General features: G+C 40.8%; 1 protein-coding gene across 4 annotated transcripts in view; it reads left to right on the top strand.

Moving 5' to 3' along the window:
* EPC1 (enhancer of polycomb 1) overlaps positions 1 to 26,586 on the top strand; it is a 112,118-nt gene that overhangs the window by 23,020 nt on the left and 62,512 nt on the right. For 2 of the 4 annotated variants that reach the window (XR_007354916.2, XM_048837730.2), the window contains exon 1: positions 4,354 to 4,810. The exons of 1 other annotated variant lie outside the window; for it this stretch is intronic. Coding sequence is in view for 2 of the 3 variants with exons in the window: in XM_048837730.2 (XP_048693687.1) it covers positions 4,658 to 4,810 (153 nt within the window). In the remaining variant the exon portion in view is untranslated. Of the gene's footprint in view, positions 1 to 4,353; positions 4,811 to 26,586 lie in introns of those variants that run through there. One more of the 4 variants, XM_048837731.2, reaches the window with a different exon arrangement.

The following is a 26,586-nucleotide window of genomic DNA, read 5'->3' as shown; positions in this document are numbered from 1 at the left end:
ATGCATGCACATTTCATGTGCTGTGCTGTGCCTATTTTTAATTTTTTTTTCCAGAAAATAGCTACTGCTAAAAAGTTGCTGCAGTTCTGCCTTTTGCCTATTAAAGGGCACTGTGGTGCTAGAACACTGCAGCCACACCTGGCAAGCCCGAGCCAGGATAGGTAACTCTGTGCCTTCTTCACAGAGCCGGTCAGGGGATAAGAGGACAGAGATAGCATGGGGGGTCAGACAGGGGCTCCTAAGAGCTAGTGATGGAGGACAGACTGGGGCAGGGGCTGAATGGGAGTGGAGGCGCAAGGCCACATGGGCAGAGAGGGAGAGGGTGCAGAGCTATAGGGGAGAAGAGGGACAGCTGAGTGGGGGCACAGAGATACATGGGGACAGGGGGTGCAGGGACTCATGGAGATAAGGGGAGGGGGCTGGCAGAGGAGATGCAGGGAGACATGAACAGAGGGGAGGGGGTGCAGGGCAACAGGGGGGAAGGAGGATGGCTGAGTGGGGACACAGAGACACATGGGGACAGGGGCAGATGTGCCTGACTGAATGGTAGAGGCTAGGGTCAGCTAGGGTCTACATGGGGACGCTCCCTAACAATCCCTTCCTGCCCCCAACAAAGAACCTGTTCCATACTTTTCCCACGCATACCCAACAACCCTTCAGGTTCATACCTGTGCTCCTTTCCAGCATTACTTCCCTCTCCCTCAGATTCTCTATTACCCCTGAATCCCCCAAGCCTTTGCATTCTGAGGGGTGTGGGAAATACAGTTCTGTACTGTAGCTTAAATGAATTATTACTCAGAGTTCTGTATTATTATTACTCAGAGTCCCCCCTGTTGCCCTGCACCCCTTCCCCTCTGTTCATGTCTCCTCTGCCAGCCCCCTCCCCTTATCGCCATGTGTCCCTGCACCCCCTGTCCCCATGTATCTCTGTGCCCCCACTCAGCTGTCCCTCTTCTCCCCTATAGCTCTGCACCCTCTCCCTCTCTGCCCATGTGGCCTTGCACCTCCACTCCCATTCAGTCCCTGCCCTAGTCTGTCCTCCATCACTAGCTCTTAGGAACCTCTGTCTGATCCCCCATGCTGTCTGTGTCCTCTTATCCCCTGACTGGCTCTGTGAAGAAGGCAGGCTCTTTCTCTTACCTATCCTGCCTGGGACTTGCCAGGTCTAGACTGTTCTCAGTGGTAGCAGATGACAGAACAAGGAGTAATGGCCTCAAGTTGCAGTGGGGGAGGTTTAGGTTGGATATTAGGAAAAACTTTTTCACTAGGAGGGTGGTGAAACACTGGAATGTGTTACCTAGGGAGGTAGTGGAATCTCCTTCCTAAGAAGTTTTTAAGGTCTGGCTTGGCAAAGCCCTGGCTAGGATGATTTAGTTGGGGATTGGTCCTGCTTTGAGCAGGGGGTTGAACTAGATGACCTCCTGAGGTCCCTTCCAACCCTGATATTCTATGATTCTATGATTAAGTAAGGAATGCCTAGTAAGAAATCTATTTGTCAAAAAACTTTTCCTGGATCTTTTTTATTAGCTGTATTGTTAGACTTATTAGCTGACAGTTATGTTGAAATAAATTACCAAAATAATTGAAACTGGTGTGATTATATTGTGTTTGACAAAATATGCAGAATTTTAAAATATTGTGTGCAGAATTTTAAATTTTTTGGTGCAGAATTTCCCCCAGGAGTTATAATCTCTCTACTCCTACTAGGGATTCCCCTTTTTGCATCCAAGGATGGCAGTAAGCCTTTTGGCAATAACATCACATCAGAGTTCATGGTCAGCTGACTATCCACCACAACCCCCAAATCTCTTTCAGAGTCACTGTTTCCCAGGATTAACTCCCCCATCCGAAAGTATGACCTACATTCTTTGTTCCTAGATGTATATTTTTACATTTAGCCATTTTAAAATGCATATTGTTTGCTTGTGTCCAGCTTGCCAAGTGATCCAGATTACTATGAATGGCCTGTCGTCTTCATTATTTACCACTTCCCCAATTTTTGTGTCCTCTGCAAACTGTATCAATGACTATTTTGTTTTCTTCTGGGTCATTAATAGAAATGTTAAATAGTATAGGGCCAAGAACCAGTTCCTGCAGGATCCCTCTAGAAACATACCCACTTGATGATGATTCCCTGTTTACAATGACATTTTGAGACCGATCAGTTAGCCAGCTTTTAATCCATTTAATGTCTGCCATATTAATATTTTTCTTATTTTTAATCAAAATCATATAGTACCAAATCAAATGCCTTACAGAATTCTAAGACTATTACATCAACACTATTACCTTTATCAACCCAATTTATAATCTTATCACAAAAAGATATCTAGTTAGTTTGACAGGATTTATTTCCCCACAAACCCATTTGATTGGCATTAATTATATTACCCTCTTAATTCTTTATTGATCAAGTCCTGTATCAACTGCTCCATTATCTTGCCCAGGATCAGTTTCAGACTGACAGGTCCCTAATTACCCGGGTCATCTCACTTACACTTTTAAATACTGGCACATTAGTTTTCTTCCAGTCTTCTGGAACTTCCCCAGTGTCCCAAGACTTATTGAAAATCAACATGAACAGTCCAGTGAACTTCTCAGCCAGCTCTTTTAAGTCTTAGATACAAGTTATCTAGACCTGCAGATTTAAAAATGTCTAACTTTTTAGTAGCTACTAGTTAGTGTTCTTTTGAGATACTAATGCAGTGGTTCTCAATTCATTTATACAATGTGTTACCTGGGACATAGGGACCGGGTGGCAGGACAGTGGCAGCCCGGACCCCAGCCACTCACAGGGCGGGCCAGCTGCCTGCCTTGGACCCCTGCCATGAGGGCAGGGCAGCCTTTGGGACGCAGCTGAGCTGGGCCACAGCTGTGTGCTAACTGGGCTGCAGGTTGAGAACCACTGTACTAATGGAATGGAAAGTGTTATCTCATATGACTACATATGTTTTTCCCAACTATAGAACAGAAATATTATGGAATACAATTATTGTTGATAATTCTACCATTTCCATCTAGTAATGGACCAATACTGTTGTTCGGAGTCTTTGTTCCCAATAGACTTTAAAAACTCCTTATCGTCCTTAACTCTGCTGGCCATAGATATCTCCTTATGTCCCTTTGCTTTCCTTGTCAATTTTTCTAGTTCCTAGTTTCTGATTTATATTGATTACTATCAACTTCCCCTTCCTTCCACTTGTATATTCTTATATATAAAATATTTTTTTTACAGCAGCCTTCACTCCCCTGCTACACCAGATTTTTTTTTAACCAGTATGGCCTTCTTCCTCAATTGTAGCTAGTAAAGTATTCTTAACCAATCATCATTCACTTTTTTCTGATTAAATTCTTCCTCCTAGATAATCTGGCTCATAACTGTTTTCAGCATTGTGAAATTAGTCCTTCCCAAGCATCAAGTGTATATGCCACTACTGTGGACTTCATTCTGTTTAAAACTTAAACTGCTGTACATTTTGGTTCTTTGAAGTTTTTCTTTTTCCAGAAAAAAAGTTGTTTTTTTAACCTAGAAATATAAGGAATGTTAACTTTTGTCTTCCCTTCTTGGGGACATCTTGTGTGACTCAAATGTGGTTTAGCAGCTCAGCCTTTCATTAGGTTATAAAGTGTTTGGGCCAAGGATCATCTGTTTGGTATCAAGGTTTACAGTAGCCGACTGGGATACTACCCTCAGACTACTAATCATGAAGTGTTAAACTCTTAACAAAACCAGAATTTCAAGAGTTAGAGTCACAGGAACAAACAGAAAAAAGTTTTAAACAGTCCTAGTGCCAATCTCTTCCTTTCTCTATGGCTGAGGTTTCAGTTCTATGGACTCTGATGTCACAAACCCCTTGAGACGGGCTGCCAGGGACCTCAACAGCAGCAGGTCTTGGGGAGGGAAACTACCCTTAGAAGACAACCACTTTCCCTGCCCAGGCTGCTTCACCCATCGGCCTAACCCAGGTCGGTCGCCTGTGTTGCTTGTCTTTACAACTGACTCCCAGGTAGTCTGTCTCCCCCGGCCCTGCAGGGAGTGAAGGGTCTTGCGTGGTCCTACCCCATTAATGAGGGGGCCTGTCCCCCTGCCTGCCCCTCAGTGAATGAGAAGGCCCGTAGCTAGCCCCCGACCCCACACCACGGGGCCTCTGTCCCAGCGACTGAGGGTGAATGGCCCTCTCCTCACGCTGAGGCGCGGATACAGCCTGTCCCGCCCTGAAACGGGAATCTCTCGGACACCTGCCTCTCAGCATCCCTCTCGGCCCGTTTGAGCTCTCCCGCACTCTCGTGCCCGCGCTCCCAGGGCCCGCGCCGCGCGCCCCCTGCCTCGGGCGGCGCTGTGCCCGCGCCCCTGCGCGATGCAGTGTGGGAATGGCTGTGGCGCTGGGGTTGGCTGAAAGAGGCGGCCAGTCGAGGTTTAATGTCCGCCATGTTGGCCGTGGCGTATTGAGCAGAGCCGGAGCGGCAGAGAAGAGAAGCCAGCGCCTAGCCCAGCCGCGCCAGCCGGCGCCGCCGGGCTCCGCGTCGGAGTGCGCCCCGCCCCGCTGGGGGAGCCCCGGTCCCTCCATGAGAGCGCTCGGCGGGGTCCGGCTCTCAGCTCGGAGCGCTCTCACTGCCGCCCCCCCCTCCCCAGTCGGAGCCGCCATCGCTGCCTAACATGAGCAAACTGTCGTTCCGGGCCCGGGCGCTGGACGCGTCCAAGCCACTGCCCGTCTTCCGCTGCGAGGATCTGCCCGACCTGGCCGAATATGCCTCCATCAACCGGGCTGTGCCGCAGATGCCCACGGGCATGGAGAAGGAAGAGGAGTCGGTACGTGAGACCCCCCCCCGCGGCCGGGTTCCTCCATCCCCCCGCACCCGACCCGGGGCCCCCACCTTCGCCTCTGCGCAAGCACAAAATGGCCGCCATCTTCTCCCCGCTCTCCCCGCCCGCGGGGATAGGGGACTGGAGAGGGAGGGTGCCGAGACCAAATCATCCCCCTCGTCCCCTACCAAGTATTTCCCGTGGACCCCGCCACCCCGAACCCGGCCGCCGCGGCGGCTGGCAGGGCCTTTCCCAGGCCTCGAAAGGCACAAAGGGGGTCACGTGACGCAGCGGGCGGCCGCCATTTTGTTGTCTCTGGTTCTTGGGCTGGGCCTTGTGCGGCAGCGCGCGCTGGTGCCTGGGGAGGCTGCAGCGCTCTCCCGCTGCCACACGGTGGCGGTGTCGAGTTATATGCTGCGGTAGGGGGAGCGCGGCATAGGCTATGGGTGTTGTGAGGAAGCTGTGGCTAATGCACATGGTGGGTCTGTTCTCCTGCATGTGCGGGCCACGGCTGAGATCATGGCAGAGCAGCCCACCTAGGACTTCTGTGCGGCTTGACTGTACCTATGGGCTCAGGAGCGTGATCAGCGCTGTGGATCCACAGTGAAGGTTGCAGCCAGGCTTATACCTCTGTCCATGGGCTGTTGAGTCACTGGGGGGGACGACACGTGCTGTTACATATGCCCGCTTTTAACTATAAACTAGACATAAATTGACTTCGTTGTACCTTTAATTCCTGAAAATGCTATGAGCTCATTTTAGGGCAGCGGGAAAATAAGCATAAGATGGCAAGGTAGTGAGATTTGGGGGTTATAAGAAGTGTGCTCCTTGCTAATAGGATCTTTGTTGTAAGAAGGGTTTTCAGTCTAATGACGACTTCCCCTTAATAAGTTATGTAAATATAAGAATTTAAACTTTTTGTCAGGCTTATGTCAATACTTGCACATGATGTGTAATCACAGAAATACCTTCAGGCACATGGTGATCAGGAATAGTGCATACACGAATCAGATAAAGGAATAACGGTTGTTACAATTCAGACACACTGGCTGCTATTTTTCTACAAAATTGTTAAAAGGTAATCTGAGTTTGGAAGTTTAAATCTCCACCACTTTCTGCTTCTTTCTGCTGTTTTACTGAAGATTTAAATTTTCATTGGAAGACCGTCCCTTCAAGCCCCTTTGCTTAAAGGATTGTCAACTTAAAAACAATTTGAATTTTTTTTTACCTGCCATAGCAATACTGTACCTGAAGAGACTGTGGGAAGGTAGTCTCTTTTTCAGTTTTAGTTTGTGCACATGACAGCTCTTGTCACACTCGTTGTTTTCCTAGCATAGTCAGTTCTTCTCTTTTCTATTGCTGTACAAAACCTCTATAGAAACAGGGAACATGTTTAAAAATGTGACCTTTTAAAACCACAAGTATTGGTAAAGGGAGGAAAGTTAGGGAGCAAGTGTGGTACTTACCTTATGCTAACTTTTTTTTTTAATTTACTAGATTTCAAGTTGATAGTACTGTTTTTAAAGTGGTTGGGTTAAGACAGTTAAGCTCCGACCTGCATTCCTATAGATACTAAAAGTGAAGCTTGTTACATTTCTCTAAATCTAAGGAATGCATTCCTTGGTTTTAAGGTACAGCCTTCTACACGTGCTACAGTGTACAGACAATTTTACAAACCATGTGGAATTTCACGTAACAATTTTGTATTTGATATTTCCTAATCCATCCAAAAATTATCTATCTGTGTCCTGTATTGTGTTTGTGCTGTAAATCATCTTTTAAGTTGTATTTTGGAGTTTGAGGATTTATACTATACTTAACATTTATGTAACATATCTAGAACTTGTACGAACATTAACTACTGTAATTATTCAACAAAGCATGTTTTGCTGAACTGTAATAAACATGGGGAAAAAACTGAGACTAGATGACTCAAAATTGAGTTGAATGAGATTAACTTTTGTCCAATAAGAATGTTTTAGGTACTGTTTGCTGGTACAGTACAGAGACCTGTTTTGAATACAAACTTTTCATCTTTTGATATGTGGGGTATAGTACTTTATTTCCAATTCCATTACATTTTAAAGTAAAGAAACAGTTTTGTTATGCCTATCATAATAGTATCCTATCTGTATTTTAATTAAAAGTAATATATTACCATATAACTTTTGTCTTTGTTTTATTTCTGCTATAGGCTTGTAGAGGTGAGTCTTTTGGGGTGAAAACTATACCAGCATGAGTAGCCTTTTCTTTCTAGCTAAGGCAAGGTTGATAGTCACTTAATATGAAAAATCTGATTAAGTGATTATGCTTAGATTTTTTGCAAATAAAGCTTTAAAAACAAGTGGGACTAACAAAATAGTTAGCCAGACAGCTTTAATTCAAGTTAAATTTGCATATGCCTTTTCTCTGATAAAGTAACAAACTGAAGAATATTCACTTGCCAGTGGAAAACTCTTATCTTGTTAAACCATCTAAAATTACTTCAGGAATTGTATAATGTCTTAGTTAAGGACAAACACTTTTTCTTCTTAAATCACTATGCTCGGATTTGCTACTCAATTTTTTTTTCTGTAGCCATTTTTCTCCATTCCAGAATGTGCTGGTGTTCAATATAAGGAAACATGTGCGATGGCAATTAAAATCAGATCAGTGGAGTGCTCCATTAGTTCTCAAAATGTCATGTAATATTTTGGGGGGCGGGGGAAAGGAGTAGGAGTTAACGTATGTAGTAATAGGTCAGCTCACTTAGTGTATATTCTGTGACACTGTGAATCCAATTAATGATTTGAATGTCCAATTCTTTAGACTCTACAAAAGAGGACATAATTCAGTAGTGTGTGATTCTTAAATTTTTTTTAAGAAACTTTCTTTACAATAAACTACTGTGATCAGGCACCTACAGCAGCCTGCTAATAGTGTTTAAATACAACTTCAAGTTTTACATAACATCAAGCATGTATTCATTTAAATTTAGATTTAAAAGAGCTATCCTTGGGCTAAATATCTTGCCACGAGATTTAAACTACTACTTTAGCATTGTGTATAAAAGGATACATATTTTATTTCCCCTTCATCTCATCTTTCTACCCCTCCCCTTCCCAAAAAGAAGAACCAGTATGGAAAATAACACAGCTTTAGTAGTAGAATGGGAATCTTCAGATGAGTAAAAATGCTGAAAGCATGAGGCCAAACCTTACTGAACTTCTTGTATCTAGGTCTAAAACACCCTTTTCGTAGATGTTTTAGCTATTATTTAAAACAAATTTGGCAGTCAAAGGTCTTAAGATGTTAATCCATTTACCTAGTATTACACTTCTTCTCTCTAATAAGACAAGACTTCAGATGTGATGTTGGCTCTGTTGAGAGGTAAGGATCTTACAGTAGAAAGCTCTTTATCTTACATAATACCAGGAGATAAATAACTTTTGAAGTAGTCCTCATGGTTGGCTTGGTTTGGACCCCAATTTCCAATCCTGCTTAGAAATGGGAATTTCACTGCTAAGCAAATTATCAAGTGCCTTAATTAACCTAAGGAAATTCCCAGGAAGAGGAGTGCAGATCTTCATTAAGATCATAAATAAATTGCTAGTTTTTAAAAGTCCAAAATTTGAAAACTACCAATTCTGTTCACCCATACCACACTAAATTATCATACAGCCAAAAAACCTAAAAAACATCCTGTTCTCAAATAAAACCATCATTTTATTGCATTAGTGATTGGAAACAGACAACTGACTTAAGTGGATATATAGTGTAGTTAATATTGCAACAATAATACAAAAAGCAGTAACAACAAAATACTGTCTAAGTTATTACAACAAACTTCTGTTTTTTTAAGTTGCCTACATAAATGGGAAGTGGGGGGAGGGAAAGGGAGAGAAAGGTTTGTGCCTCTTTTCTTTGCTTTGTTATCAGTAAAGGTCGGGAAGATATATTTTTAATAAGAATACTGATTTTAAGATTAGAAATTCACATCCTGACTAAGCTAGAACACAAGTTGACAACTGGATAACTAGTACAATAGTAACATTACGAGCTGAGAGAAGTTATGTTGTTGAGTGGACTTTTTTAGCACCTGTGTAACTTCAGTAACTAACACTTCAGAAAAGGGAGCCTTTTAAGATTCAAAACTCTCTCAAATGTCCTGGACTTAAAAGTCAACCAACCAAAACAGGGAAGATTGGATTTGACTTTCTTAGCCTGTCCAAACAAGAAAAATATTTTATCTTGACAAACTTTCAGATCATTTTCTCACACCATAAAGTGGCATTAGAACATCTTAAATGCATTGCAGGTCAGCTTTAAATACATACACAGCTGCTGGAGAAAAAACATGTTGTTGTGTTGTTTTTTTTTACAGCTCCTCCCCAAAAGAGATGCAGAGTTTAAATGTACCTAGTGGTGTGAGACTCTGCATCCGATGAAGTGAGCTGTAGTTCACGAAAGCTTATGCTCAAATTTGTTAGTCTCCGAGGTGCCACAAGTCCTCCTTTTCTTTTTGCGAATACAGACTAACACGGATGCAACTCTGAAACCTGTGTAAACATTGTTAATGTATCTTGTTTTTTAAAAAACCCAACAACCCCATACACAACAGAAATTCTTTAAGATCTGACCCCAAAACTAGCTTGCCTAGGGGGCTGGACCATATGTACCATGAACATGTATGAAGAAAAATCAAAGCCGTGTGCCTGAAGTTTTTTGTTCTCAAGCTACCCTAGATTGTATTTTAAAGTGAAACATTAGTCTTGTCTAAACTAGAATGTGTTAGTGATTACATGTACAAGTATAATTAAGTAGCCATTCCCCTGCAGTGTGGATGCAGTTACACTGGTATAGCTTATTCCAGTTTGGGAAGCAAAATAAGCTATAACAGTCCATGCTATGGCTTATACCTGTATAACTTTTTCACAGGTGCTGTTTTACCAGTTATACTCGTGTAACTTTCTAGTGTAGACCAGATCTAAAGGTATGTCTCGCTACAGCAACATAGTTACAGCGCTGCCGATATAGACATAGCGTAGACATTTCCTAAATTGACAGAAATGGTTTTTCCATTGATGTAGTTGATCCACCCCTCCAAAAGTCAGTAACTAGGTTGACAGAGGAAATCTGTCAACCTACTTTATGTCCAGACCAGGGATTAAGTTGATTTAACTGTGACGCTCAGGGTGTGAAATTTTTCAGTCCCTAAGGCGTTGTCTACGCTATGGGGGTAAGTTGACCTAAATTACACTACTCCAGGTAGGTGAATAACATGGCTGGAGTCAATGTAGCTGAGGTTGACTTACTGCAGTGTCTACACCACGCTGTGTCAGCGGGAGGCCCTTTCCTGTTGACTTACCTTACGCTCCTTGTTCCAGTGGAGTACTGGAGTCGATGGGACAATGATCTGTGGTCGATTTAGCGGGTCTTCACTAGACCTACTAAATCTACCCCAGCAGTGTTGATCCCCAGTAAGTGTAGACATGCCCTAACTGACATAGTTAGGTTTTGATTTAATTTGCAAGCATAGACCAGGCCTGAATTTCTCCCTCTCTTTTCTCCCCTTTTCAGTTGGCTAGATATTTAGTGGGATGTTGGTTTGCTAATGTTTTTGAATCTGAGAACTTAAGGGCAACTGTAGAATCAGTTCTAAAACTCTTATTAAACTGTACAGAGAACTGTAGGGAGACTTGCTGGGATGTTTCTAAAGCTGCTTAGCTAAGATGAAATGTATAGCCTTTGGATCTCTTTTATTGGAACCCTTTGTCTGGTAAACGTTCTGTATTTGCAGGAAAAGATCTAATAGGTCTCTTCCATTTTTATGCTCTCTGATCTCTTATTTATGTTGACGTAAACCGTATTGTTATGAAGCAATATGGAGAAATCAACACAAGTTGTAATGGAATTACTTTGTTCAGTGGAGCTGCTGTTTAGTTGTCACAGAATATCTGGTTTGTCTCAGTAACTCAGTAATTAAGTTGTCGTCGTATTAATCCTTAGAATACTGTCAGGTTCCCTGTTACCACACAAATTAAGTTTTTGGGCATATCTAGAGCCTTCATATTAACTGCAGGGAATTGGAGAATACAAATTGTTACATACTTGGATAAGTGTTCCAGTATATGTTTAAAACATTTAGTGTTAAAGATAAGATGGGCTTTATCAGTCTGTTAACCTATTTGAACTACATTTTTTCCTTTTAAATGAATGAATTTAGTGCTGAGATACCATCACAATCTACCATTTGCTGTTTATTCTTCAGGGTTCAATAATACTTACAGATTCATGGTCTCAGGCCATTGTCTCATCAGCTCTAGGAAGACAGGAAAAAAAATAGTACTGAACATTTTATATTAGTGTCGTTTTCCTTAACGAACATGTATGTTTGTCTATAATTTGGGAAGCTGTTAGTGACCCTTTATTTAAGATGCCTAATACAAAAATCTCTCATAAATGTAAAGTAACTTTTCTTTGAGATGCTCCAATACCATCCTCCTTTCAGCAGGAAATTCAGCATGTAGAAAAGCCGCAGGTTAGCAACCTGCCTTTTCTCTTATCCTAGGAAATTCCAGTGCATGCCTCAGGAGAACTTTGAACATGCTCTTTCTAAAGAGCCAGAACAATGCAGCACCACTGCACACTATACCAGGAGCTGCCAGAGCAATGGGAGGGAGGAGAAAGGTGGGCTGGGCATCTCGATTCCCTGGTGCACACATCACATTCCCTGCAACCCAGCACATGCCCCCATCATTCCAGTCTTCCCTTCCTTTTTCTTCCTTACCCTGGGACGCTACATGGGGCAGGACCTTCCCAGTCCAGCTGGGCCAGACTCCCCAGGTAAACCCACCGGCACCCAGCATCCACTCCTCTACTGGAGGTACCACCTTGGTTGGAGGTAGAGCTGGGCTGGACTCCTTCCTCAAACACTACCTGGATCCAACTCATGGCTGCAATATTTCATCTTTCTTTGCCCCAGCTCTGAGATAAAGCCTTCTCCTTGTGCCAGCTAACATAACTGGTTCTATAGCTCAAGTGGCAGAAGTTCATTTTGCAGTGATCAAACCCTGATGTGTGATGGAGGATTTGTTAGAGTTGTATACAACAGTTCTTGCTCTTTTTAAAATATTAACCTGTTAATTAGTTTGCAAAGTGAAACCACACAAGTTAGGAAGTGAAAGATCTATAATTTCCTATGCAACTTGAATTCTGTCCCTTGTATTATAACTGCATTACTTTTTCCACAGGATCCCTGCCTCATTTGATGAATATGAGGCAGAATTAATATTGTGCATGCATCTGTAAATCTGGCATTTCCTTAACATTTGAGTGCTTGACTTTGTAAACAAGTCATTTTAAGTTGCATAGTTTTTATGTAATACTATGTATGTATAAATGCATATACATAAATATTTTCTGCCTGTGGCTGCAGTTATTACCTTAAAGGAGTATTAGTTACACCTTATGCTCAAATATATTGGTTAGTCTCTAAGGTGCCACGAGTACTCCTTTTCTTTTTGCAAATATAGACTAACATGGCTGCTACTCTGAAACCAGTTATTACCCTGTGCTTTTTAAGACCTCAAACCTGGCTAGGAGACCTGTAAAGACATTGAAGGGTAGACTACACCGAGAAACTGCACCAGGTTAATGAAATTGGTTTCTAACTAGTTTTGAGTTAAATCTGTCCTTATTCCTCAAGTTTGTGGAGACATGTAAACAAACTTGTTTAAATCAGTGCAGGTTGGTGTAGACAAGCCTTTACATGAAAGTAAAATCGGTGTCTACAAATACTTGTGGTTTATTAAAGGTCCCGTTGCACTTGTAAGGGAATTTGGCCAAAGGCACCCATATTAATTCAGGAAACTGCTTTCTATCTAAACTTCCATTGCAATTGGAAAAGGCACTCAATGTCAATAGATAGATAGTTTAAATACTCAAAAAGAAAAGGAGTACTTGTGGCACCTTAGAGACTAACCAGTTTATTTGAGCATGAGCTTTCGTGAGCTACAGCTCACTTCATCGGATGCATACCGTGGAAACTGCAGCAGACTTTATATATACACAGAGAATATGAAACAATACCTCCTCCCACCCCACTGTCCTGCTGGTAATAGCTTATCTAAAGTGATCATCAGGTTGGGCCATTTCCAGCACAAATCCAGGTTTTACACATTGTGTAAAGAGTTGTCACTTTGGATGGGCTATCACCAGCAGGAGAGTGAATTTGTGTGGGGGGGTGGAGGGTGAGAGAACCTGGATTTGTGCTGGAAATGGCCCAACCTGATGATCACTTTAGATAAGCTATTACCAGCAGGACAGTGGGGTGGGAGGAGGTATTGTTTCATATTCTCTGTGTATATATAAAGTCTGCTGCAGTTTCCACGGTATGCATCCGATGAAGTGAGCTGTAGCTCACGAAAGCTCATGCTCAAATAAATTGGTTAGTCTCTAAGGTGCCACAAGTACTCCTTTTCTTTTTGCGAATACAGACTAACACGGCTGTTACTCTGAAACCAGTTTAAATACTGTAAAATAGCTGCCTTCAGTGGCATATGATCCTAAGTATAGTTTATTCATTAGTGCCTTAGGATCCAATTGGGGCAACTGTGAGTACATAAATGTGAGATTATTATACAAGTGCAGCAGCCAGGTCTCCAGTTTTGGGATTCCAGTTGTCTTTCATGTGGAATCAGGACACCTCCACAAGGATCCAGCTTTACTTTGCAACAACAAAAAATCTTGAGCTGATAGATGCTAGGGACAACTTTTAAAAGGTAAGTGAAACAAGCAAATCTTGGCCTCATTAGGCTTTTTAAATAGGTTCAAGCTCCCTAGTTTAGAATTGTCTTAGGGGAAAATCAGGATGGTGGAGATTAATTATCTCTTGCACATTATTACACTCTCTGTGTGGGGTGCAGCAAATTCAATAGTAATTGCTTCCTAGCTCTGTAAGTGCCTCCTCCAAAGGAGGTTTTATGTTTATAATACAAAAGGCTTTTTATTTTATATTCAAACCTTCTTTCCTGTATACCATTTTAAACACTCTATTAATCTATGCTTTGCTGTTTGCTAACAGACACATGAAGTATATTCACAAGTTGCCATATCATCATGAGAAGAAAAAAAATTATTTGAAAAGTGTATAAACCGTCCAGTTTTGTCTGTCATAATGCTAAACTCAGGGGTATGTGAATAAAATTCTAAAGGCCAGAAGAGACCATTAGCCCATCTAGTCAGACCTATAAATCATGGGCCATCAAAAAATCTTTATCTTCCATAAAGTCTCTGTTTGAAGACCTCTACAGATGGAGAATCCACCATATCTCTTGGTAGCTTGTTCCAATAGTTAACAGTGAGGGTGATTTAAATTCTGTACCTTATTTCTAATTTGAATTTGTCTGGGTTCAACTGACAGCTAATCATTTTTGTTATGCTGTTTTCCAGGAGGCTTTTTCCACTTTATTACCTAGTATTTTCTCTGTGACGGTACTTATGCACCATAATCAACTCACCCCTTAATTGTCTTGATAAATTAAACAGATGTTGCTCTTGCTCCCCCCCCCCCCAAATAAACAAATACAGTAGAGTAGAATCATGCTACATCATAGATAGGATCAATCAAAACAAACTATAATCTTCTGTTAGCCTCGGCTTTCCTCTTGCATGAATTTCATAAATGAAAAGTTGAGCACTAGCACAGGTATATTTAAATGTTTAAGAAAGGTCCAGTCTCTGTCCGTGCTTTGGCTGATGGAAGATTCTGGTGGTGAAATAATTTGAATCTGTTTGGTGTTTCTAGCTCTGGCAGATCACAAGATATTGGACTTTGCACAATGCATTTAAACTAAAACAAATACTCTATTGCTATCTTTTGAATATTCTCAGATTCCTCTTCCCAGCAAAGTCTGAGGAGTAATGGGAGTCCTATCCTCAAATCACCAAGAGCATCTTCAAGAAATGTTATAGAAACTGTTTTGATATTAGGACTCATGGCATCTCTGACTTAAAGTTTTAATACAGCCAAATGTCAGATCATAGATCTAGGAAGAAAAGAAGGTAGATCATACTTACTATGGCAGGGGTCTGTTACACAGAATCAGAATGACCTGATTTCAATCTTGTCTTTAACCTTCAAACACAGCCTGATATCTCATGAGCTACTAGTTAGTTTAGTGCTTCACAGTACTTAAAATGTAGGATTCCAGTCTTTCAAATTGTAATGAAGTACAAGACAGAGATCGCTACAATCTATTGAAATTTAAGTTTGGACGAAGGGAGGAGGCAAAATGGTAAATTATGTGATTCTGAAGATGTAATGTCTGGTGACAATGAAACAAGTGCTACATGCAATTGGTAATCTCAGTTTACTAAAGGTATTCGGTATTTGTTTCTAGGTCTGATAATCTATCAGATTCTTAAACCTCAGGTCTCTTGCACTACAGATGTGTGGGTTTTTTGTTGGTTTGTGTGTATACCCTGAATTTAATACTGAAAGTACTCTGGCCTCAGATCAGTGTAAATTGTCAATCCCTGCATATGAATTACTACTCGTTCCCCACCCCAGTTGTCTCTCCCTCAAAATTCTAAGGGAAAGGCTAATGTAAACTGTCAGGCATTACATACAAAGGACTAATCCTCCCAAATTAAATTTCTGTACAAGCGATAAGGTTTTTATGTTAAAAGAGAGACCGCACAGGCATGCGTAGACTTTATCCACTGTAATCAGCACTGACAACCAGTATGTGGGAGTTAAGTAAATTTATGAAGTCATTAAAGGTTTAAATAGCTGTGATAAACTTTTGGGTCAGAATATAGTACAGAGGCAAAGCAGTTACTGATAAAGTATTCAAACCATTGCATGAGCATCTCTCCTATGAAACAGTTGGCTGCTTCTGTTGTCTCTGTAATAATTCAGGATGTCCAAATACCATACCCTCTTTAACAAACCTGTATATTTTTTCTTATATCGATATGTCCCTCAACTGTGGCTGTATTGGTGTATTCTGGGATTGTTAAAATGCTTTACCCATAGCTTTCCGAGCAGGGTGGGTTTATTTATTTAAATTGCCTTGATTTGAATCAATGACCAAGTGGAAAGCCTTGATTTAAATCCTCTATTTTAATCAACTTTTCCATTGGTACGTCAGTTATTTTCTAAAGAAAGGTGCATTCTCATTGGTTGATATAACTGTTAAAACACATTGATTTACAGCTAAATAGAGCCTTTACACTAGATTTAGTACATCTTTTTGCAACCTATGAGTGTACACTATAACGGTATACATTTCTTTAAGTAACGTATAGCTTTATTTTTGTATTTGTTCATTTTTAGTATGTTATAAATGGTACATGGTATATTTGTTTATAACAGTTATGCCCTATTTATAAAGCTTGATTCAAAAATGAGATTCTTTTTCCCCTCTTCCCTTTCCCCGGCCCCCCCTTGGATTCTTTCTTCTTCTAGAAAAGCAGCCTTTAGTTTAACTCAAAGCTTTTGGTAGAGGCTAATGGAGTCAGTATATTTGGGAGGACTAGTCCTTTGTGGGTTACATTAGCCTTTCTCACTAATAAAATACTCTAACTGTTTATACTAGAAGTAAATCTTATCTTAATATACACAACTAATGTATAAAGAAAAGGAGTACTTGTGGCACCTCAGAGACTAACCAATTTATTTGAGCATGAGCTTTCGTGAGCTACAGCTCATTTCATCGGATGCAACTAATGTATAAATACCTAGGCACACTAACCTGCTAAAGTCAGTTATTTGGCTCTATAGTAAAAGTATTGTTTAAGGGCCTGGCTTTTCAGATTATCTCCATTTTCTGATTTATCACTTTATAAAATTTTATAAACTGCTCTAAAATGGCACCAGAATTATAACCATCTTAGAAAACTTTTACCTTCCAGTAATAGTACTATGCAGAGTTTAAATTGTAGTTATATTACACGTTCATGCTCTTCACAAACAGTTTATTTTAAGCAAAATATGCAGGCTTTTATAAACAGGCATATCTTTGGTTAATAAAATGATTCTTGGCTATTGTAGTATTTCTGTCACAAAATTATAGGTAAAGCTAATCTCTGATTATCTAGATATCCTTTCTAGAAACTACAATGGGACACAGTATGATCAGGTTACAAAATATATAGAAATGAGAGCAGGTTGCGCTAGTGGGGCAGTGGCACTATATGTGAGGGCGGGGGAAAAGCAGAGTCAAATATAGTAAACATCTATCTCTGGATAGAAATTTCATGCTTGAATAATAAGTATAGCAGTAGGAATATACTATCAACCACCTGACTAACCTGGTGATTTGCACAATGGTCAGATTAGAGAGGCTGCAAAGGCAGAAGACACAATAATAACAGATTTCAACTATCCTCATATTGACTGAGTATATGCCCTCTTCGGAAGGGATGCAGAAAGAAAATTTCTAGACCTCATAATTGACTACTTCTTGGAGTAGCTTGTCATGCAGCCCACAAGGGGAGAGGCAACTCTTGATTTAGTCCTAAATGGACCACAAGATCTGGCCCAAGCGGTGAATATAGTTGAACCACTCGGTAATAGTGACCATAATGTAATTAAATTTAACATCCTTGTAGGGGGAAGAATGCCAGAGAATCCCATCACAATAACACTTAACTTCAAAAAAGAGAACTACACAAAAACAAGGAAACTCGTTAAATGGACATTTTAAGGAACAGTCACGAAGGGGCAATGCTGAAAACTGCATGGAGACTATGTAAAAACACCACAAAGGGGCTCAAACTAAATGTGTATTTCTCTTCCCCTCCCCCACCCCACCCCCGCGCAAAAAAAAAAAAACCCACCATGACTAAGCAGCAGAATGAAAAGTCAAATCCTAGTGGGGAAAATAGAAAAGAACATAAACTCCGGCAAGTCAAGTGTAAAGGCACAAGGCAGGCCAAGAAAAAATATACAAACTAACAACAATTTTTTTTTAAGTATATCAGAAGCAAGCATCCTGCCAAACAATCAGTGAACCCACTGAATGATCGTGGTGCCAAAGAAGCATTCAAGGAAGACATGGTTGTTGCGGAAAAGCTGAATAAATTCTTTGCGTCAATCTTCACTGTGGATGATGTAGGGGAGATCCTCAAACCCGAGCAAGTCTTTTAGGGTGACAAATCTGAGGAATTGTACCAGATTGAGGTTTGTAGAGCAGGTTTTGGAACAAATTGATAAATTAAACAGTGAGTCACTAGATCAGATGGAATATACCAAAAAGTTCTGAAGGCACTCAGATATGAAATTGTAGAACTACTAACTCTGGTATGTAACCTAGTGCTTCAATCCACCTCTGTACCAGATGACTGGAAGGTAGCTAATGTAATGCTGATTTTATTTAAAAATAGGAAATAATAAAAGGCTTACCTGCCTGTAACTGCCAGGATTGCTTCTGAAGCCTAACTTCAATGCCAGGCAGATTGGTTGAAGCTATAGTAAAGAACATAATTATCAGACACATAGATGAACAAGATACATTGGGAAAGAGTCGGCCCAAGTTTTGTAGAGGGAAATCATGCCTCAATCTACTAGAATTTTTTGAAGGAGTCAAAATGCATGTGGACAAGGATGATCCACTTGATATAGTTATATTTCTGAACCCAGCAGAGAGAGAGTGAGCGACAGAGGGAACCAACAGAAACACAGCTGTTTGCTGTGCTTGCTTTATTCTTGTTGCAAAACAGAAATTAATGTGACAGTGAGGCTTTACATGGGGGAAGAAAGAGGGTTCAAACGTTAAAGGGACAGGACATTATAGTATTGTATATGGCTTTCAGAAAGCATTTGACAAGGTCCCTCACCAAAGGGTCTGAAGCAAACTACTCAGTTAGGGGATAAGAGGGAAGGCTCTCTTATCATAGATCAGTAACCGGTTAAAAGATGGGGAAACAAAAGGTAGGAATAAATGGCCAGTTTTCAGAATGGAGGGGGCAAATGGCCAGTTTCCCCAAGAATCTGACTGGGTCCTGTGCTGTTCAATATATTCATACATAATCTGGAAAAAGGAGAAAAAAGTGAGGTTGCAAATTTTGCAGACTATACAAAACTACTCAAAACAGTTGAGTCGAAAGCTGACTGCAAAGAGTTAGAGATCTCACAAAACTGGGTGATTGGATGACAAAATGCCAGATGAAATTCAGTGTTGATAAATGTAAAGTACTGCACATTAGAAAACCTCTAAGTATAGAATGAGGGGGGTCTAAATTAGCTGTTGCCACTCAAGGAGATCTTGGAGTCCTTGTTCAATATGCAGAGGTAGTCGCGGTGGGGGGCTAAAGCTCAACAATGTTAGGAACCATTAGGAAGTGGATAGATGATAAAACAGAAAATATCGTAATGTCACTCTCTAAATCTATGGTATGCCCATACCTTGAATACCATGTGCAGTTTTGGTTGCCCCATATTCAAAAATATATATTAGAATTGGAAAAGGTGCAGAGAAGGGCAAAAAAATGAGTGGTATTAAACAACTTCCATATGAGGGGAGAATAAATTGACCTGGACTGTTCAGCTTAGAAAAGAAATGACTAAGGGGAGGAGAGGGCATAATGTAGATCTATAAAATCATGACAGGTATGGAGAAAGTGAATAGGAAAGTGTTATTTACCCCTTCACATAACACACAATGAAATTAATAAGCAAGTTTAAAACAAAATGAAGTATTTCTCTATGCAACGTACAGTCAACCTGTGGACTTGTTGCCATGGGAGGTTGTGAAGGCCAAAAGTATAAGTGAGTTCAAAAAAGAACTATATAAGTTAATGGAGGACAATGGCTATTAGCCAAAATAGTCAGGGATGTAACCCCATGCTCTGGGTGTCCCTAAACCTCCAATTTCCAGAAGCTGGGATTGGATGTCTGCAGAGGGTGGATCACTCAAATTGCTGTGTTCTGTTCCTTTCCCCTGAAGTATCTGGCACTGGCCACTATTAGAGAGGATACTGGGCTAGATGTGCCATTGGTCTGACCTGGTATGACTGTTACGTTTTTAAATCTAGTTGCTGTAACAAACCAAGAGACTTGGGTCCCAATTCTGCAAGTTATTTTGCATGAGTGGAGTTCCATTGACATGCTCATTGGAGCTTCACAACTGGGGGAGGGTGGGGGGGGGAGTCTGCTAGCACGATTAGGACTTGGATTGTTTTAAATTATTTATATTACTGTAGTGACCAGGATCCTACTGTGCTAAGCAAAAAGATGGTCCCTGCCCCAGAGCATATACTTGATGTATCCCTGTGTTCCCATCGCTTGATTTTTATATATTTTAAAAAGTTGTGGAAATAGTCTTGGAGGGGCTGGAGGACCTTATTTTTAAACTCGCATTGTAATTCCTTGTTTACGACATTCTTGTAAAGTTATCTTTTGAGTGTGAAAGTTGAGTGTGAAATTCTTGGCGCTAATGTGACTATCTTACACACCTACGCACCTCTTCTAGGATCCTCCTCTCCATTTTACCTCTCATCTCCAAAAAGCGGGAAACGTTGGGAAAATATCTTAAAGCATTTTTCAGATTACTGGGGAAGCGGGAAATGCATGTCAGCATTAAAACTCTTGCTTAGTTTGGAGGCAGAGGGGCTCTCTAAAGTTCCTTTTGAGAAACTGGCATATAACTTCTTGAATCCTAATAAAGCCCCACCTTTATCTATGTAACAATTTTCTCTGTTACCTGACAGGTTCTGGTGCTACTTCTGTGACCATGTGCAGAAGACACTGAGCATTTCAACTGTAACTTGTATCTGTTTGGAAGATTGTAACATGCTTCAATCTTCCTGTTGCTACTAATCTGTGTAGGATATTTTTTAAGATACAGATCTTTAAGTTAGGACTGCTAAAATAACTTCTAGGCTGTTACTAGAAAGCTTGGTCTTAGGGATAGCAAGCAGTTCTCTAAAGGGCATTCAGCTCAGGGCAAAATGCTGGACTCTAACATTCCCCCTTCACCCTCTCAAATATATAAAGAGTTTCTTCAAAGTCTTAATACACTGATTTGTAGCATAGCACTGTAGCATCTGAGCACTGCAAAAGAAACCAAATCTACTAAATTTGGTTATGGGAAAACTCCAAGTACTCAGTTTATTGACTGAAAAACTATTTGAACTCCTCAGAGGTGGAAATCTACTCCCTGTCCCTAAAGTGCCCTTTCTTGAGGCAGTTCTTCATTATGGAAGATAGCAGAACTGTGGGCACTACCCCGAGAATCAGTTTTGCATGTTGCCTCATGTTATGTTGAAGTTATTGTGGCCAAAAGCCCTACTTGGGATTGGAGCTGCCTTGTGCTAGGCAGTGTACGAATTTTAACTATGGTTTATAAGATGTAGCTTATTTTCTATGATTGTAGATGTTGAATATTACCATGCAACTGTTCTCTGCATTCATGGTCCTGACTTTCTACTTCTGATGTATCATTTTAATTAATGAAACAGAAATAATTGTCTTTCATACCAAGCATTAAATGATTCATTTATTTAAACAGCATATCCCTAAATATTTATGGAAACTGGGTAAATAGGAGGGGCCGTGTTGGCACAGATGTTACCTCATGGCCTAAATATGAGACAAAAACCCAAAATGAGAGGTACAAAGAAAAGAGCTTAGGACGCTTGTTAAAATGTTTATTAATATTGGTCATTCAAGGAAGCATTTAAAAGTCTATTTTCTTCCCACAATTTGTTTCCTAAAGTGTGGCTGACGAACCTTTCTTTAAAAAGGGGGGGGGGGGGGGGCAAAAAAAGCAAGGAAATAATTTGGGCACAGATATAAATATCTTGGCTACAGATGGACTCTCCCCACCCTCAGAATAGTGCTGAGCACTCACAAATCCTGCTCTTCAGTGAGAGTGCAGATGTTTAGCACCTTTTTGGAAATCTTAGGACTGGAAGGGACCTTGAGAGGTCCTCTAGTCCAGTCCCCTGTACATCATGCCAGGTGTCTGTGACCTTACTTTATATTGTAGGATTACTTACTTCTGTGACCTCTTCACCAAAGACTAGCTTATTTTGGGGGGGGTGGTGCCAAAAATTGACCAACCAGAATAATAATGGCACAGACTAGCTCATTTTCCCTTTGTTAATTCAAAGTGAAGTGTATTTGGCAATCCAGAAATGTGTCATCAGGTAGCTGGAATTTTGAAAGATGCACAAGAAGATGCATGCAATAGCAAGGTGATATTTTTACAGATTCACTATTTTGATGATGAACATGGTTTAAAGAGTGGTTCTTTTTTTACTTCATTTTGGCAGTGCATTTGCAAGTGGCAATATGTTTAAACTATTACTGTTTACGTAGAATTCACAGATAAACACTAGCACCTCCAGAATTGATTACTATGCTCTCATACAATAATTTAAAAAAATACAAACTACCAAACTCAATTTTATGAAATATCATTTGATTCTCTGAGCTGACCTGTCTTTCGGTGGCAGTAAATAATAGTGCAAGTTGGGGAAATACAGTCTAGACCTTCTTTTTAGTCCTGGGCAGTAAGCTTAAAATCAGTGACATTTGTTAGGACCTGTGTGTGTGTGTCTGTCTGTCTGTCACACTCACACCCCTATGCTGTAGATAAGGCTATTTATTCTTGAAAGCAAAAAGTATTTACACATTGTCTACTAATTAAACTGTTTCTGAGAGTTTTTTTCAAAATTAGATTGTTCTTTGCAGCAGGAAGATGGATAGGCGCTTTTACGCACTCTCCGAATGATTACACCTTTTTTTTTTTTTTTATAAAGAGGAGTCCTTGTGGCACCATAGAGACTAGCAAATTTATTTGGGCATAAACTTTCGTGGGCGAACTCACTTCATCAGATGCATGGAGTGGAAAATACAGGAGCAGGTATAAATACATGAAAAAATGGAGGTTGCCTTAACAAGTGTGAGGCCAGTCTAACGAGACAATTCAATTAACAGTAGGATACTAAGGGATGAAAAATAACTTTTGTAGTTGTAATGAGTGGCCAGTTTCAAACAGTTGACAAGAAGGTGTGAGTAATAGTAGGGGGAAATTAGGTGTAGGTTTTGTAATGACCCAACCACTCCCAGTTTGTCTTCAGGCCTAATGTGATGGGTTATTCTTACATAGCATCCTAACTCTGTATTATCAAAGTACGGATTGAATTCTGTGTGCCAGTTTGCTACCTTGAAGGGAGAAAATAAATGTATGTAAGGGAAACATTTTTTTCCCCCTTTGTATCATCAGAACTGAATTTTTTGTCTAGCAGTATTGCCCATTGGATTGATTTTGTATGTTTTCAAAGTTCAGCTGGTCTGAGCAGTCTTCCCTCAACTGGTAGGCTTGCTCTTTCTTTCGTTAATAGCAAATAATGCCATTGTGGGATTATTCTAAAGGCTCCTCAGTATCACTTTTAATATGTTGTCTGCTCTAGTGTCTGGAGCAGTGTATCTGGGTGTGCAGTATTGCCAATTGAGTGACTTTGTCACTAGATTAGGTGCCTTTTTGGTTTCCCTAGCAAGAAAATAAGTGTCCAGTGACAAATCTAGGGACTTCTATTGCCAATTACGGTATCATTCAGAGAAAGAAGTCACTAATGTGTATAGTCACAAGCAGTTCAGTAGTGTTAATAAAATCCATTCCATGCTGCTCTTACTACATTCTGTTGCACACCAAGTCAATGTCATTATGTCTCAATTGAGCATGTCCTTGGAAGCAATCACATTCCAGGGCTTCTTGGGCTGAGATTGCTATAATCTGCAGGCAAGGAAAAGACGTTTATGGAGGCTAATTAAATACTTCTCTAAAGCCGAATGCACTTTGGAGAGAGCAGCACATTAGCCAGGGCTTGTTTTTACCCAAATGTTTTCTTTCTTGCTTCTCCACAGTAGGTAGCACACCCTGTGATGCAGGGAAAGACGGCTAATGAAGCGGACTGGGCAGAGGAGGCAGGTTAGCCAGCGAGGAGAGCCACACAGATGGCAGGTGGGGTGGGATGAGACAGGGCCATGTGCCCCAATGGGGTGGGGTGGGAGGGCGGCACCACCGTGTCTCCAGGAATGAAGCCCTTGCTACAGGATCAAAGGTGGAGCTAGCTTGATTTTCAGTTCCCCTTTACTCCTTCCCCTGGCTTGGCCTGGGGTTAGCTGCCCAACTGTTTTCAGAAATGAAATCCTGGAAGCAAGGGGGGAAGGGGTCCAGCTAGCAGATTATTGTTTTTAAATCTACTTTCTTGGCTCCCTGCAGTGCCAAGCTCAGGTCAGGTGAATGCCCCTTCTTCCCCTGGTTCTGGGCTCTCCCTTTCACTAACCTGTCAGCTCAAATCCAGGCTGGCAAGAAAAGGAGGCTCAGGTGAAATGAACCAACCCCAGCCAATCTGGGCTGCAGTGTACAGAGCGCCCTTCCCAATGAGCAGAGGGCACCCTCCTGATGATGACTGTGTACTGTTGTAGTTGGTTTTGGTGTGCTACAGAATGTAGTAAGAAGAGCATGGAATGGATTTTATTAACACAGTTGAGCTGCTTGTGAATGATTTTGACTGTACTTGCCTGGGGGGTGGGTGGGTGTGTCTATAATATATATAATTCTCTGTTGAATTCTCTGGAAATTTTGTTTGGTGACATTTTTGTCTCCTTTTGAGTGCTTAAACAGCTACATCTAGCAACTTTTCAGGGTTTGTCTGGTGACTTCCTGCTATGTGGAGTAGTCACTCCACTGGAGTGGGTGGTCACTTTTACCCTCCCCTTTTTTGTTTTGATTTGTACTGAGACGCCTTTTAAGTTTTTAAGTGACTTACTGTAAAAAGTTTGTAGGCAACCTAAATACAGCCTTTGAACTAGAAAGATATCAACTTAACTCAGTTTTCTATTTGAAACAGTCAACTAGTATTAAAATGGTATTAAAATTACAATAACTGGAAAAAATGGTGGAGGACCTTAATTTGTGTACTCAAGGCATATGAAAGCCCTTTGCATATAGTTGCTTTTTAGGTATGGCCATTCCTTTTCCATTGTTCTGTGAAAGACTCCTTTGCATACAGGGGAGAGAGGAATGTGGGTAGTGAACTTTAAAAAAGATTTGATATACTAACTGACTAGATTTTAATCTGACAGTGTTATTTTACTTAATAGTGAGTTGTTCTTAAGATCCACCTTGTAGTTGCTCATTCTCTCTCTCCTTCTCTGTAATGCTGAAACGAATAAAATTATAGAAATCGTGAGTTTGCTTATGGTTTCACACTGCATGTTAATTTGACTTTCTGAGAGGTTTTTTTAAAGAGATGTGGTCAGCTTGAATTTTTAAAAAATGGATGTTTTTCTATTGAAGTTGCTCACAACACCTTTTTGGATAATATACCTTGAAACTTTAAGCTTTTTTTTTTTTTTTTTAAAGCTCAAATATTTTTCTGATCTTCTGATTGTTTAAAGGGCTGGAGTGTATAGGAGAAGAAGGTGAAATTGACCATGCACCGAGTGCTGTCAAATTCACAAACTTTAGCACTCAAACAGTGGACATCTACAGAAGCTTTGCACCCATGAATATTAACCCGTTATAAATCCACAATAAATAGGAAACTTGCTGTCAAAAGACAGAAAGCAAATAGATCTTGGTGACAATTAAGTATTGATGGCCCAGTATTACACAGCTATTCTGAAACTTCAGTTTTGTGGTAGAAGTAATGAGAAAATTACCATTTATTTCTTTGATTTTTATTTCTTTGTTATGTATTTTTTAAGGCAGGGGAACTGGTCATGCTGTCTACAGCTAAGGGTGCCTCACATTATTCACTAGAAGACCCTGTTTTCAATTGCTTATAACTTTTCCTAAGCTTTAACCCCTTGGTCTGAGATTTCCATGGAGGGTGTCTGCCTCAGGCTGAAATTTTTTTCCCCTGAAACTTTCTGTAAACAATTCAGTCATTTCTAAGAATGTTAATGAAAAATACAATGTCCATGGTTTTTGTGTTTAAAAAAACAAAGAAAAAACCACCACACACTTTTTACAACAGTTTCATTATAACACTCTAGCATCTGCATGTCTTGGAGCATGGACTTGAAATTGGGTAGGAGTTGCTCTTGTCAGGGATGTGCCTTTTGCTGTCCGTGTGAAAATCCACCCTAATTTGGCCATGTTATAAGCCTCTGAAAATTGTGGTTTGTACAGGCTCAGTAGAGGCTGTCAGTTAAATTCTCTGAAAATGGCCTGCAATAAGGAGCTATGTAGAGGGGGTGTAGCATGTTACGTACTGAGCATGTTCCAACCCAAGGCTGCAGTTACAGCTCCTGGCTGCTAGGAGCAACTGTCATACCAGGCACCAGAACTGAGAGCAGGGAAATGTTCTCTTCTGTTTTCAGTGTGTCTTGCTGGCACGCAGGAAACATCTAGGGGAGAGAGAGGAAGCAACCTGTTTGTTTTTTTGTTTTTTTTTTTCCAAATGCTGAGGGATGAGATGTCAGAAAGGTGCACCCTGTAGCCTGCCCCATTCACATTGGGGGGATATAGGAGCAGTGGGAACAGCTGAGGATGATGTGAGAAAAGAGAAATGCAGACAGGCTGGACAAGTGGGAATAAAGACTTTAACCACTAGAGAATATTGTCTTCCAGAACCTGGAATAGAACCCAGCATTCCTGAATCCCAACGTTTTTCTTCTGTCGGCAAAAAGCTGTGAAACTCACTGGTAAAGTCTCTTTGTCCCCTCTACTATCTCCTCCACATTTGACAACCTATTACTGCTTCCTCTGCCAGTTACCCCATTAATTCAATTGGTAGAGGTCTGTGCAGTGGAGCTAAAGGCTCCAACCATACTGATG

The sequence above is a fragment of the Caretta caretta genome, chromosome 2 (genome assembly GCF_965140235.1).
Source record: "Caretta caretta isolate rCarCar2 chromosome 2, rCarCar1.hap1, whole genome shotgun sequence".
Taxonomy (NCBI): domain Eukaryota; kingdom Metazoa; phylum Chordata; order Testudines; family Cheloniidae; genus Caretta; species Caretta caretta.
The sequence above is the reverse complement of the archived record's forward strand: the minus strand, read 5'-3'. Positions and strand labels throughout refer to the sequence as shown.